This window comes from Talpa occidentalis, unplaced genomic scaffold, assembly GCF_014898055.3.
Source record: "Talpa occidentalis isolate TD23 unplaced genomic scaffold, MPIMG_talOcc4v2.1 talOcc4.12, whole genome shotgun sequence".
Lineage (NCBI taxonomy): Eukaryota > Metazoa > Chordata > Mammalia > Eulipotyphla > Talpidae > Talpa > Talpa occidentalis.
The window spans coordinates 64,689,714-64,702,991 of record NW_023601212.1 but is presented as its reverse complement, the minus strand read 5'-3'; the positions used below and the strand labels follow the sequence as shown (position 1 = coordinate 64,702,991).

Genomic DNA, 13,278 nt, shown 5'->3' with positions numbered 1-13,278 from the left:
AATAGGTACAAAGAATCTTTTTTTGGATGGTGGAAATGTAAAATGGGGTGATGATTGTATAAACCCATGAGTGTATTAAACATCATTGAATTTTTTACTTAAAATGAGCCAGGTTTATGGCTCAATAAAGCTATTTTTTAGAAAAGATGAGGGATGAGGTAAGAAATGAGGATGTGCCTCTCTTGATACGTTCACTTATAACTTCTTTCCAACTATGTGAGGCAAATTGTACACTTGTACAATTGTACAGCATCTTGTGCACTTGGACATAACTTCCTGCTAGTCCTGTGAGGTGACCAGTAGCATCTTGTTTTGCTGTAGAGGATATTGAGGTTCAGCAAGCCTAAGTTCCCTGATCAAGGTTGTACAAGTAGTTAAGTTGCCAAGAATTTAAGGTCATGAAAGACATGTTGTTAAGATGTGATTCACTGGCTGGGATCCCTGGAAGGTCACAGCCAGGAACAACTTTAAATGGTTTCTGGATTCATTATCTCCTAACTCAGGTTAAATTCCGTGTTGAGATTTCACTGGGATCTTTTCTTTGTATCTCTGGGATTTTAAGAATGTGATACACAGTCTGAAAGTGACTGTGAAGGGTAGGGACAAGATTGTGTTTAGCCTTTAACCTCAAGATACAGGATCTCATGAAAATGGGCCATTTTAGCTTCAAAACATTTTTGTGCAGCCTGATGGGAGTTGGGAAGAGTTGAGTCAGTACTAAAACAGGTGATGTCTCAGTTTCTCCCCTCTCTATAATACGTAAAACATTACCTTAAGTTGTAATGAGAGTTAAATTCCAGATATTCTTGGTTAGGACAGAAGAAGGCTTCAAAGTAGATTTTAGAACAAAACTGCCAGAATTTTTGATAAGGACATTAAAAGAGTCTTTTGCAGCATAGTGATAGATTTTATTTAAAAAATGCCTTTCTTTTTACATAAGACTGTTCCAGTGTGTACTAACCTTCTAGATTTGAAATATTTAATTTTGATTGGTCTCATTCTTCTATAACATATCCAGTCTTCTATGATTCAGCAGAAAGAGTGTATTAAAGATTTATAGATGTACTTAGTCTTTTTTGAGTTCTATCTTAAAAAATGTACCACAGAGATTGGTACCACTAGCCATGTGTGGGACCTTAATTAAGTGCATTTCAAATTGAAATGTACTACAAACATGAAATACACAGTATTTTCGAAGACTTATGGAAGAAAGTAACTAATTCATAAATGTCCAATAATGATGTCATGTTGAAATAATATTTTGGATATATTGAACTGATAAGAAAAGATACTATTTTTGATCTTAGAATGCCAAGAAGCATTGTCAGATATACATGTGTATATAGTTAAATAAACTATATTTAAGTTAATTTAACTGATTTCTTTTTTCTGTTTTCAATGGGACTATTGAAACATCCAAAATTAAATATGAATTATATTTCTGTTGGACAAAACTGATCTCAGACATGAAACAATAACAGTGAATGTATTTTACTTTTCAGTAATGATATTTTTAATGTCAACTAGCCATTTGAATCCAAATGTTTGTTCTTCTCCTAAAGCCTTAGTTTTTTCCCCTAAGACCTCTTAAGTAGAAATTTCCTACATTTTTATGCTTTTATAAGATTGATTATATCAATAAATGTTGTCATTTCCATGAAAAAAATGTTTACCGCAATAGGTATTTGGAAGTTGATATGATTAGAGGGTTACTAAAATTTTTTAATACAAAACAAAGGGCATGTAAACATATGCCTTTAGTTATTTTCTTTTTTTAAAGATTTATTTATTTATTTAAGGATACAAGCACGGGATACAGTCAGAGGCGCGGGAGGGTGAGAGAATTCACCAGAGCCAGAGAGGAGAGCAGAGCAGGCAGACTGACAAAGTACACTGCTGAGGGGAGCAGCGGGCAGCAGGAGAGGTCTGCAAGCCATGTGGGACCCTCGCCCAGCGGCTGGGATCGAACCGGCGCTGCAGAAGCTGTGGGCAGCTTCGCAACCCAGTGCTCAACCTCTGCGCCACCGGGGAGACCCTAGTTATTTTCATTGTTATTGACACTTATTTTAAAAAAAATATGTCACTTTGTTTTGCTTGCCTTCGTTTTGTTTAGATTTTTCTATGGAGACTACAGAGGAGGTTTCTGAATGAAAGGAACTTTTGAGAAGCAGAGATGTTTTGCTTATATGTTTCTTCCCCTGAGCACTTGTGCTGCATGGTTCTAGCTTCTGTGATTCTTCTATTTTTTGAACAAGAAATTATCAATGAAAAACTGTGTTCTGCCCCACTGTGGTTATTTTTGTTGTTTTAGACTCTTAAAGTTTCTGGTTTTGATTCTAACATGTTTATTTTTGTGGTTAATTTCCATAGAAACACTAAACTATGTAAGTAAAGAAGGATGAATTTGGGGGCTACTGAGTGCTAGATTAAATTGCATTCTAGAGATGGCTGAATAAAGCTATCATCTTCCAGAAACATTCACAGTCACCTTCTAATTCAAGTCTCCTTTCAGGCACTACAGATACCACCTCTAACAACACTGCAACCGTGATTTCCACAGCGCCTCCTGCACCCTCCGCAGTTGCTTCTCCCTCCCTCAGTCCCTCCCCTTCTGCCTCAGCCTCCACCTCCGAGGCATCTAGTGCCAGTGAGACCAGCACAACACAGACCACCTCCACTCCTCTATCCTCTCCTCTTGGGACCAGCCAGGTGATGGTGACGGCATCGGGGTTGCAGACAGCAGCAGCCGCCGCCCTCCAAGGAGCTGCACAGTTGCCAGCAAATGCCAGTCTTGCTGCCATGGCTGCTGCTGCGGGACTGAACCCAGGCCTGATGGCACCCTCACAGTTTGCGGCTGGGTAAGATGTTTCTCTCATCTCATTCACATCTGAAAAGCAAGTAGGAAGTCATGCCTGGAGTTACTCATGGGTACATTTAATCCCTTTGAAATGGGTTCCTCTATAGTAGCATGCGCCTCTCGATTATAATTGGATTAAGTTTGTGAGTGCCCTGGAAAAGCAGTAATCATGCCTTTATTTCCAGATGAAGACAGGAGCACCAGGCCACTTGGTATCTAAGTGATGAGGTCAGAAAGCAAGCCCAGAATTTTTGCTCTTACCCTTAGTCATTTCTGTTAAATTCTCTTAACTGTCTGCTTTATAACTCTCAAACATAAATAAGATTTATAGCCATAAGATTCCCAATGTTGTGTAACCAAACATAAGAATTACTTTGTCAGTATACTCCCTTCTCTGACATTTTTTCTTTTTGTTTGGGGCGGGGAGGGGGAGAGAAAGATGTACTTCAAAGAAGAGTCAAATGGCAGTGCAAGTTTGATATTGTGTGCAGATTATGACCTTATCTTGCTCTGTAGAAGTGGGTATCAAGGAAACAGTAATTCAGAGGTAGTAGCCAAACCAAAAAGAATATGAGAACAGATACTTCCATATTTATCCCCAGCTAGTTTTTCCTGTCTCTTAGCCCTTTGGATGTGTTGTCAAGCTGACAGCTGTGTCTGCTGGGTAGTAAGTGATGCTCTCTTGAACTTGCAGAGGTGCCTTACTCAGTCTCAATCCAGGGACCCTGGGCGGTGCTCTCAGCCCGGCTCTGATGAGCAACAGTACACTGGCAACTATTCAAGGTCAGTAGAACCTCTCTCTTTACTGAGCTCCTTTTTATTTATTTTTTCGATGAAGGAAGGCTGCTTTTGCTTAAGATAAAGTTGATGGAGAAAAATAGTTGAATTGAAAAAGCTCACCAACTTGAGGACCAAGAAAATGTCAAAGTATTAGTTTGTAAGAATGGAAATAGACTTAGTTTGGTGTATTGTAAGAAGCCAGGGTTGTCATGCTGATATTTCCCTTCTTATGTGGAATAAATTTGGCCAGTCTTCCCCCCAGCTAAGTTTATTCATATAGTCACCCAAAACTCATCTCCAAGCAAATTGATCAAATAAAATTTCCCAACTCTCCTCAGCCCCCCAAGTGGGCCACATGGGAGAAGAAGGCCTTACAATGAATGAACAAAGAGTGCATCATGCAGACTTTCGGAATAACTTCCTTATTAGGTTCTGCCCTTTGTATACCCCATCTTTGTACAGCATCTATTTTCTTGAACTGTAATGATGCTTTTCCAAGCTGCTTGGGCCCCTTCTAGATGCATTCAAGCCAGAGTGAAGAGTTTGCCTTGTTTATTAGTGTCTGGGCTTTGTGCCTGAAGATGCTTGCTGTTATATGATTCAGGGAAACAATTTAAGAGACATCAGTGTATTATTCAAAGAATTTTTTTCTTAAAAATGTTTGTGTTTAAATGGGAGTTCTTCAGGCCAAAAATAAGCTATTGGTGGGCCTCTTTGGTGGTGCAAGGGGTTAAGATGCAACTTATGAAGCTGTCTGCAACCTCTGCAGCCTCTGCAGCACAAGTTCGATCCCCAGCCAGGGAGCAACCCACATGGCACAGCAGACCTCTCCTGACTCGTCCACTGCTCCCCTCAGCAGTGTATTTCAGTCGGTCTGCCTGTTCTGCTCCCTACTCTGTCTCTGGTGGATCCTCTTACCCCCTGCATCTCTAGCCTGTGCCCAGCTCTTGTATGCATAAATAAATAAATCTTTAAAAAACAAAACAAAACCAAAAAAAAACAAAAATAAGCTACTGGTCAGTTTCATTAAGATTAGTGTTTCAAATCACATCAGTGTTTTCTCTCTACCATGCTGCATAGACAATATTAGTTACAGACATGGCCTTAGATGGCCTTAGATGACCACAGTATATTGACTTTCTAATGACTCAGTCATACCTGAAACTGATGGTTAGACCTGTAAAGCTCTAACTTTTTGGAATAAGATTTGTAATAAATCACTTTTCACTTAACATTGTGTTGTCTGAGCTATAGGGGTGTTACAGAGGCAAATAGTCATCTCTCAGGCACAATTGATAGTAGAAATAGGTGTTCTTGGAAGATCTAAACCTGTTCTGTTATCCTAAGCCTGAAACCTGAAAAAGCTTCAGACTGCACCAAGTCTCACTATTCTGCATTCTTTGTATGGCCATGTCCAAAGTCAAGGGCATTCCTTTAGTTCTAGCTTCTTTATATATCATGAAAGAAATTAACCAAATATTTAATGTCATTGGAAAAGCTCTCAAATCTACATGCGGGAGTGTTTATATGGGTGGGAGGATATTAGGAAATTGTCAGATAACAGGATAAGATACTAAATGAGAATGCCTAATTATTTTAAGTAAAATTTTGATAATGCCTTCTATAAAGAAGCAGTAGCATCCCAGAAAAAATTCTCACCCATTATAGCAAGTCCTAATATAAGATAAGCTACCGAGGGCCACCTACACCCACTATGTATCTGATTTCCTCCTGTAATAGACTACTCATTCTCCTTTGTACAAGTAAATCATAGTGGATTGCCTCTGAAGTGGAAAATTAATCACATCATGTGCTTTATTTAGTAATACATAACTTATTTTAGAACTAAAACCTTTTTTGAAATAGTTTTCATCTTGTATATCCTACTATATAGTTTTCAAATTTGTTAGTAATGCCAATTGGCTTGATGAAAGATAATTTTAATACCTAAGCCTGTGTAATCTTTTGAATGGACGAACTTTAAAAATCAGTAATCTTTAGTAAAAACAAAATTATTGGACTTAACAAATCTTGTAGGTAGGTGAAATAAAATTGTAATTTCAAGATAGAATAATGTGAATGATTTATTCGAGTTCTTAACTCTCCCTCTCACCTGTCCTGCTCATGCCCACTAAATTAGATTTTCCAGCCCTTTAGGTGCTTTCAAAATTATAAAAAAAAACTTTAGTTGGCAATATAGCACTGTGATTAAGAACACAAATCAATTAAGGGCCGCACTGAGTTGTAGGAAAACTGTAGACATTTGATGTGATGTGTTGTTTGACTTCTCCAGGATGATGTTAACGTTCTCCTTCCTGCCTGTTCTGGGGTTTTATCTGTAGCTCTTGCTTCTGGTGGCTCTCTTCCAATAACATCACTGGATGCCACTGGGAACCTGGTATTTGCCAATGCAGGAGGGGCCCCCAACATCGTGACTGCACCTCTCTTCCTGAACCCGCAGAATCTCTCTCTGCTCACCAGCAACCCCGTCAGCTTGGTTTCTGCCGCTGCGGCCTCCGCAGGGAACTCTGGACCTGTCGCCAGCCTCCATGCCACCTCCACCTCAGCTGAGTCCATTCAGAACTCTCTCTTCACAGTGGCCTCTGCCAGTGGGGCTGCTACCACCACCACCACCGCCTCCAAGGCACAGTGAGCAGGGCTGCGGGGCTGCCAGCCAGGCTGGGACTGGAAATGTGATTGGCTTCCTCTTGCAGTGTTTCGAGGGCAAGAGAGAGAAGGAGAAACATATACTGCGAAAACAAAGATGGAGACGGGACAACATTTGCCTAATTTTGTAATAAAACACTGTCTTTTCAGGATTGCTTCATGGATTGGAGAACTTTCTAACCAAAAATTTAAAAAAAAAAAAAAAAAACAGAAACAAAAAATCAAAAACAAGCAAACAAACAAAAAAAAAAATAAGTGAAAGGACTACTTATTTCCAGCAGTCATGATGACAAGTTAAGGTGGGTTACCAATTCCAATATAGGAAGGGGATTTCTTGTTCGTCTAAATTTCTTTTCTTAAAAAATCATTTTTATGGGTCTGTTGTACAGGCCATTAAGTCATAACAAGGTGTTTATAATCGTATCAATTGTGTTGGGGGTTCCTTTCTTAACTGGTACAATTTAGGCAGGCCTGTATTACTGTATCTCTATTATTATTGTTGTTGTTATTGTTTTTATATATATATACATATATATATATATAGTTTGGACATGTTTATCTCTTGCTCCTGGATCCTATTTCAGTGAGCTCCCACACTGTGGGGAAGGGAGGGTTTGGGGTAAGGGGGGGACTTAATGTTCTTAACTGCGGGGAATGTTCTTGCTGGTTTCCTTATCCTTGATGACTCTTACAGAGGTGCTAGAAAATTATTTTCTTTTGCCACTTATGCAAGAGGCTTGGTGCAGAAGCTGAAGGCAGTGTGTGCAAACACTCCCACTTCACACACGCCCCTCCCCCCATCAGGTGGTGCCTTTGGAGCACTTTTGTGTAGGAAGGAATTCCTGCTGAACTGTAGCTCTCACTCACCCCAAATCATTGAATGACCCGAGGCCCAGATCCTGTGGCACCGCCATGCCGCTCCACTACTCTCCATGGGAATGGCCGCATGCGTTGCGGGGCAGGATTGGGTTCCGGAGAGCAAAGACTACTGCAGACACCTGACTTGGTGGTTCTCCTGATTCCTTATCTCCTGAAAAATGCTCCTACTGTTGGTGTGTTCGTTTGTTTGTTTCATTTTCTGAAAGTTTTTCATCCAATCTTCCTTTAACTTACTTGGCAAAGAACAAAATGACTTATTGAAACTGGGAAAGGTTTCCCTCCTTTTGTTTTCTAAAGGAACTCTACTAGACTATAACCCTTCGATTATATTTCACCAAAAGAGGTGTGATGAGAAGAGACAGAGGTTACCACCTTTTCCTCTAACCACAGACTTCCTTTTCACCGATGGCTTATGAATCCCTCTCACCCTGAGACCCTGCTTGGCTCTCTGACTAGAGAAGGCCCTGGTTAGCTGGGGTTAGGGGTCTCTCAAACCTTTGAGGACTTTAAGCAGGAACTTTGCACGTACCTAAAGTGTCTTTCTGGTTTGTTAGTGATTGCTCCTGCTAGGTAGGTCTCAAATAATACACAGCTCTCTATTCAAGGTAGGAAGTGATTAGCTTCTATTTCTGGGTGTTTCTAGACTATGTAAATGAGCCCATGAAAAGGAAGAGTTTATGGAAGTAGAGGAAGAGGAATGAGGATAACTTGAAAATGAAACTCCCCCTTTTGTCAATGGACTGCGGTATAGTCTGTACCCCCAAATTTCCCAGAACACTGGATCACCACAAAACAGGCTCATCTGAGCTCCCTTCTTATTGGCATTCAAGGTCCTGTTTGTTGTCCAGGTACTCACTTACCCCAGGACTGTGCTTTTCCCCCTTTCCGAGCTGGGGGTTGAGAGAGCAGGCAGGTTATCTTGTTCTAATTGCTCTGCTTGTGTCTACAGCGGAGCTTGGATGCTATGTATTTGTCTCTTCGCAGTGTTGGGAAAGGCGGTGATACAGACTCAGAGTGTATTTTTGTTTGTGACCATCCAAGTGGAAGACAGATACATTAGTATTAAAAGGCCAGAAATATTTAGTCCTCCTTGTTAATTTTCTTTTGTTCTGTCTTTCTATTTTATTTCATGAAGTATTTAATGACCACCCTAAATTTCCTCTTCTCAATCTTCACCTTCTCTAAAATTCCTCCAAAATCAGTGAACTGCAAGCAGGGAAACTAACAAATGTCCATCCACCTTTTTTATGTGTGGTGTGTTTTTTTATGTTGTTTTTTTTAACTAAGCTTGAACCAAAGTCAATTTTTAGCAAGCTGCTGTACTAATGGACTAGTTTATGACGTGCAGTTCAGACACATTGAGGAGATAGATGCTACTGACAATTTCTTTTTTCATTTGTCTTTATTAATTTTATATAAAAGTTGCTGCTTGTTTTAATCTTTTATGTTAGTACATTGTAATATCCTCTGGGCAGACATTAACTTGATTTTTAACTAGTTTATGTAGTTGGGTGTGTAAATAGTATGGCAATGTCAGTTACTAACTTTTCTCCTCTCCATCCCATTTTTCTCTGATGTAGTTAAATGTAATCTTTTATCCTGACTTAACATTTCTAACTTTAGCTTGTGCAAATGATTTTAGAGTTATCAATAATACTGTAGCATCCATAGTAATGAATCCCTCCCTTGGGAGAGGTGAAAGTTTTAGGAGGAAGGATTCAGGGAGGGAAATGCTGATACCCACCATACTGGATTAGAGGTTATAGCATTAATTTCCCCAAATTGCTACCAAAGGAAGTGTTGAGTCCCAAGGGACTCGGGCCCAGTGGATTAAGAGGAAGGGCCAGGAAAGACTGTTTGCTTGCTTGCTTGCTTGCTTGCTTGCTAGCTATGTGGTTCAGAATATGCCCCCTCTCCCAAATCAGATTCACCAACAGACTTTAATATTAAAAGAGATACTAAGCTTTAAATGTCAGTACAATGGTCTTCTATTCCCTGCCCTCTCTGTATTCTCTAGTCAATTTGGGATAAGGGGATTCTGCCTTTTTGTGTGTGTGGATCACTTTATGAAGATAAACCTTAAACCAGCATAAAAATCTGTGTTTAAAAGAAGAAATAGATACTTAGAGGTAACTTTTAAAACTACTTCCCCCCCCCCTTATTTAAAAACAAGTTGTGAAATGAAAGGTACATTTATACATGTACACATGAAACACTAAAACAACTTGTTGTTGGGTGTTTAGCTTAAAATTGCTCCCTGTCCCTGTCACCATCCCCAGATAGTCTACTGATCATATTGCTTCATCACTCCACCTAGTCATTTTTACTGTATATCATTTTTCTTAATCATCTCAAGAAATGCTTTTTGATTGAGTGAATCTCCTAAGCTAATAAGTAAGGTACTCAGACTTAACTTTTCACCACCTTATGTGGGAGGGTCTAGAAATTTAGGGGGGCCATTTGACCAAAAAGAGACTTTTGTTAGTTTTTGCATTTCTAGGAAGAAGGGCCTGATGGTCATTATAATCCATTGTATTCTTTTTCTTTTTTTCCCCTAATGTTTATGTAAGTTTTATCCATCCCTGAATTTGGTTAACACATATTAAGCCAAAGACTAATTCTAAATACATTTATAGTGATACTATATTTGCCCATTGTGATGGGCCCTCCCTAGGGAGTAGTGAATGTAATTGTTTGAATCCTGCTTATCATAAGCAGTGCAGTTTGGTTATGAACTTTATTTATACCCTGTATACATCTAAAGGACAGAGCAGAAAGACCTAGAAAAGGGCTTCTCTTAGGAACATTATTGTTCTTAATTAAAGAAATAAGTTGAGTGCTGTATTTGTTTAAATGTTTCTGAAGTTATATAGGCAGCTTTGTAGTATTAAAAAAAATTGTTCATATACATTAGCTGATATAACGGACACTTTCTCTTATTTATTAGATTAGAAGGTCAGTACCATCCCCATTCACTCAACTTATGACTCAAGAAATGGAACCAAAGGAATCCAACTTTTGTTATGTGTAGCACCATAATCTATTTGTACTTCATGGAAGCATTATTAGAAATTAATGATTTTTTAAGGGAAAATAGAATTAATTAAAAGATTTTTAGTGAGGTTATCTTGCCAATTTGTTCTACATAATTCATTGCTGGGGGAGAAGCACAATTATACCTCTTTTTGATGTTATTTTGTCCCATTAGCCCTTATTTGGGGGGGGTTGTGGGGGGAGAACGGGCATCTTGTCTATCTTACCCAGAAGCACAGATATTTGCTCAACACAATATTTAAATTCAGCTCAATCTTTAACATTAAATTTTCTATTTAAATTGCTGGGAAAGCTGGACACATTTACAACTATAGGAAATTAATGTAGATTTTTTTAAAGTTATAAATCCTGATAGTAGACATTGCAATTAGTGTATAATAAACACTTGACTTACAGAAGAAACCCTTTGTAGTTCAAAGTTGTTCCTAAACCATTTCATCCTCACAAAACTTGCTTACCAAGAAAACAGTAAAATCACTGAGATAGGAAGAAAAAAGAGAAGTGTCGACAGGGAGAAGCCAGGGGACCCTGGATACCTGGGCTGGTGAGGAGGAGGCAAGAGTATGTGATCCCCACTTCAGACCTCAGACCAACTGTCTATTTTGGCCTTGGACCCTTGAGGGCCCCCCAACCTCAGATACCAGCCTGCAATTTGAGAATCCTCAGTTAAAGAAGAGCCTCAACAATTTATTCTGGGAATTTGATCAATACTTCAAAAGACCACCAGTGCTCATGAAGAAAAAGACTAGGCTTGAAATTTTAAAATTATTCAAATGGGCAAGAATTGATGGATTAATTTGATCATACCATTAGGGGTTCAGTGTATGTGTGTGTGTGAAAACCTTTAAAAAGTGACATTGTTCATATAAGCATGGCCCTAGCCATTTTGAAGTTATTTTCAGTTTTAAAACATTTTGAGGACTCTTTATAAAATGGTAAATCTATTTTAGCATCTACCTTCACTTTTGAGAAGGGGAAAAGTATCCTTTGCTACTCCTTTAAGAAGAATAACTAAGAGTAGCCGTTTGCATAGATGGCACACACAATACAGACATGAACAGGGTAGGAATAGAATAAATGGCTTTTATCATTAAAGGCTGGTACTAATCCTGTTCTGCCTCATTCTTTTCTTAGTCCGGAGAGACTAAATGGGACACCCCTCCAGTGTCCACAAGATATTTGAAGGATTCCATTGGGAGGGTGGGGAATATGTTTTTTCTGTGTTGGCTGGCCAGATGTCCATATTGTTTGTGAACTGTTGCCTTCTTCTAACCATCCTCATTCATGAAGCGCTTCCTTGTTTTGGCTCTTCTACTCTTGGCTTTTGCTAGAAGTAAACTTGAGGGAATCTTATGGTGATTCTGAAATCTGGATCTCCTTTCCTCTCTTCTCTTTGAGTGATGATACCTTAATCTGTGAGGATAATGCTAGAGGGTAATGGCTAGCTTCTGGCACCTTCATAAAATACCTCAGCATAGCTTAGCATTGTTGCAGAACTGGTTTTACTAAAAACCAAATAAATAAATAAATAAAAAGAAAAACCTTTATAAATAGTGGAGATATTTCTAGCTGTAGCATTTAGTTGAACTGATGTTTATTATGATTGATAAACATGATTGATGCTGTATGTATTTGGGATCCTGTTTATAGGTTACAATTTATAGGGTTAGGGAGGGCTGGGGTGGGGGAAGAGAAGTTGATTATGTTAGAAGGAAAACGTTGCTCGTGTGTGTGTTTTTCCTTTTATCTGTCTTGCCAAAGGAAACTTGATTATCCCCATGAGTTGGTTTGGGATTTGTTGGGCTCTCTGTGGTCCGACCTGCAGTGTGTGGTGGCATGCAGGTTACACCTGGGTGGTCTGTAGGTTCAGGGTCCCCTAGGGCATTTTTATCTTTTCCTATGGCTTCCTGTGCCCCCCAGGCCCTGACAGCCTCACCCAGTGATTTATTACCTCTGGATATAGCAAGAGCTTAGGCAAAGGATGGAAGTGTGAATGTTCAAGTGTGTGGTTGAAAAATAGAGGCAGAAGTAGACATGCACCATTTAACTTGGAGAGGAAAGGAGACATGAGCGGCCGATGCATCTTAATCTAGGAAAACTAAAACAGGTTCTTTTTGTTCCCCTCTGTGATGTTACTGATTGTTGTGCACAACATTGTAAAACCTAACTTCCTTTTCTCATACTGAGGCTAATTCTGTCTGGATCAAATGAAAAACGAAGATAAACTAGACCAAGAAATTGAAAGCCAACCCGTTTGCCTCACACCAGTGATCAGGTGTGGCCTTTAGGGACTACTGGCTGGTGAGATCGAGGAGACTGTTGTCCTTGGTGGGGATGTGAATGAGGAATGATGCTGGTTTAGGCAAAAATAAAAGCACTTTCTGCCCAGACTCTGGGACAGTTTCCCAGCTCCCTGAGTTCAAATATAGATGGTATGTCCAGCAAGGTGATTTAAAATAAACGAGCCACCTCACAGAACTTAGGTGGGATTCAGATACCAAAGACATTGCTATGTCACTGTTTATCCTTATATGCAGAGGGAATAGAGCAGAAAGCTCAAATTTAGCAAGGCTTTGCTTTTGTCTCTTTCCTTTTCTTCTCCCTTCTTTCCTTCCCTGCTTTCCTGGGTTTTTAAAAGAATTCTTATTGGTTAGCCTGGCTTTGGAAGAGAGACTTCTTTATTTTCACTCTGCTGGCTCTGTAAACCCAGGTAGGGTTGCTCAGTATGGCAGTGATTTTCTGGGGATTGCTGGGAGATTTGGGGGAGGGCAAAAGATGGGGCTAGAATTCTTTATTTCCCTTGTTTGAGTTCAAGTGGTATTTAGATGCGCGCTCTCTATTCTGTCACTTGTAAAGGATAAGCATTTGCAAGAGCAGGATTACACATGGGAAACCCAAAGACCTTCCTTCACTCTCCTGTGGAGCTATATGGTTCTGAAATAGCCAGGCTCCGAGTGGAGCAGTTCATTGTTTCGCTGTGCTATTGGAACAAGGAAAGCGAGATGGAAAAGAAACTTGTAGCTTTCTTAATATGCCATCAA

The 13,278-nt window shown here is 39.5% G+C and overlaps 1 protein-coding gene across 2 annotated transcripts in view; it reads left to right on the top strand.

Moving 5' to 3' along the window:
• Positions 1-11,913, top strand: part of POU2F1 (POU class 2 homeobox 1) — a 152,328-nt gene extending 140,415 nt beyond the window's left edge. For both annotated transcript variants that reach the window (XM_054693503.1, XM_037506557.2), the window contains exons 14-16: positions 2,513-2,858; positions 3,552-3,640; positions 5,980-11,913. In XM_054693503.1, the coding sequence (XP_054549478.1) occupies positions 2,513-2,858; positions 3,552-3,640; positions 5,980-6,290 (746 nt within the window). In that variant the 3' untranslated portion in view covers positions 6,291-11,913. The remainder of the gene's footprint in view (positions 1-2,512; positions 2,859-3,551; positions 3,641-5,979) is intronic.
• Positions 11,914-13,278: the final 1,365 nt, after the last annotated feature.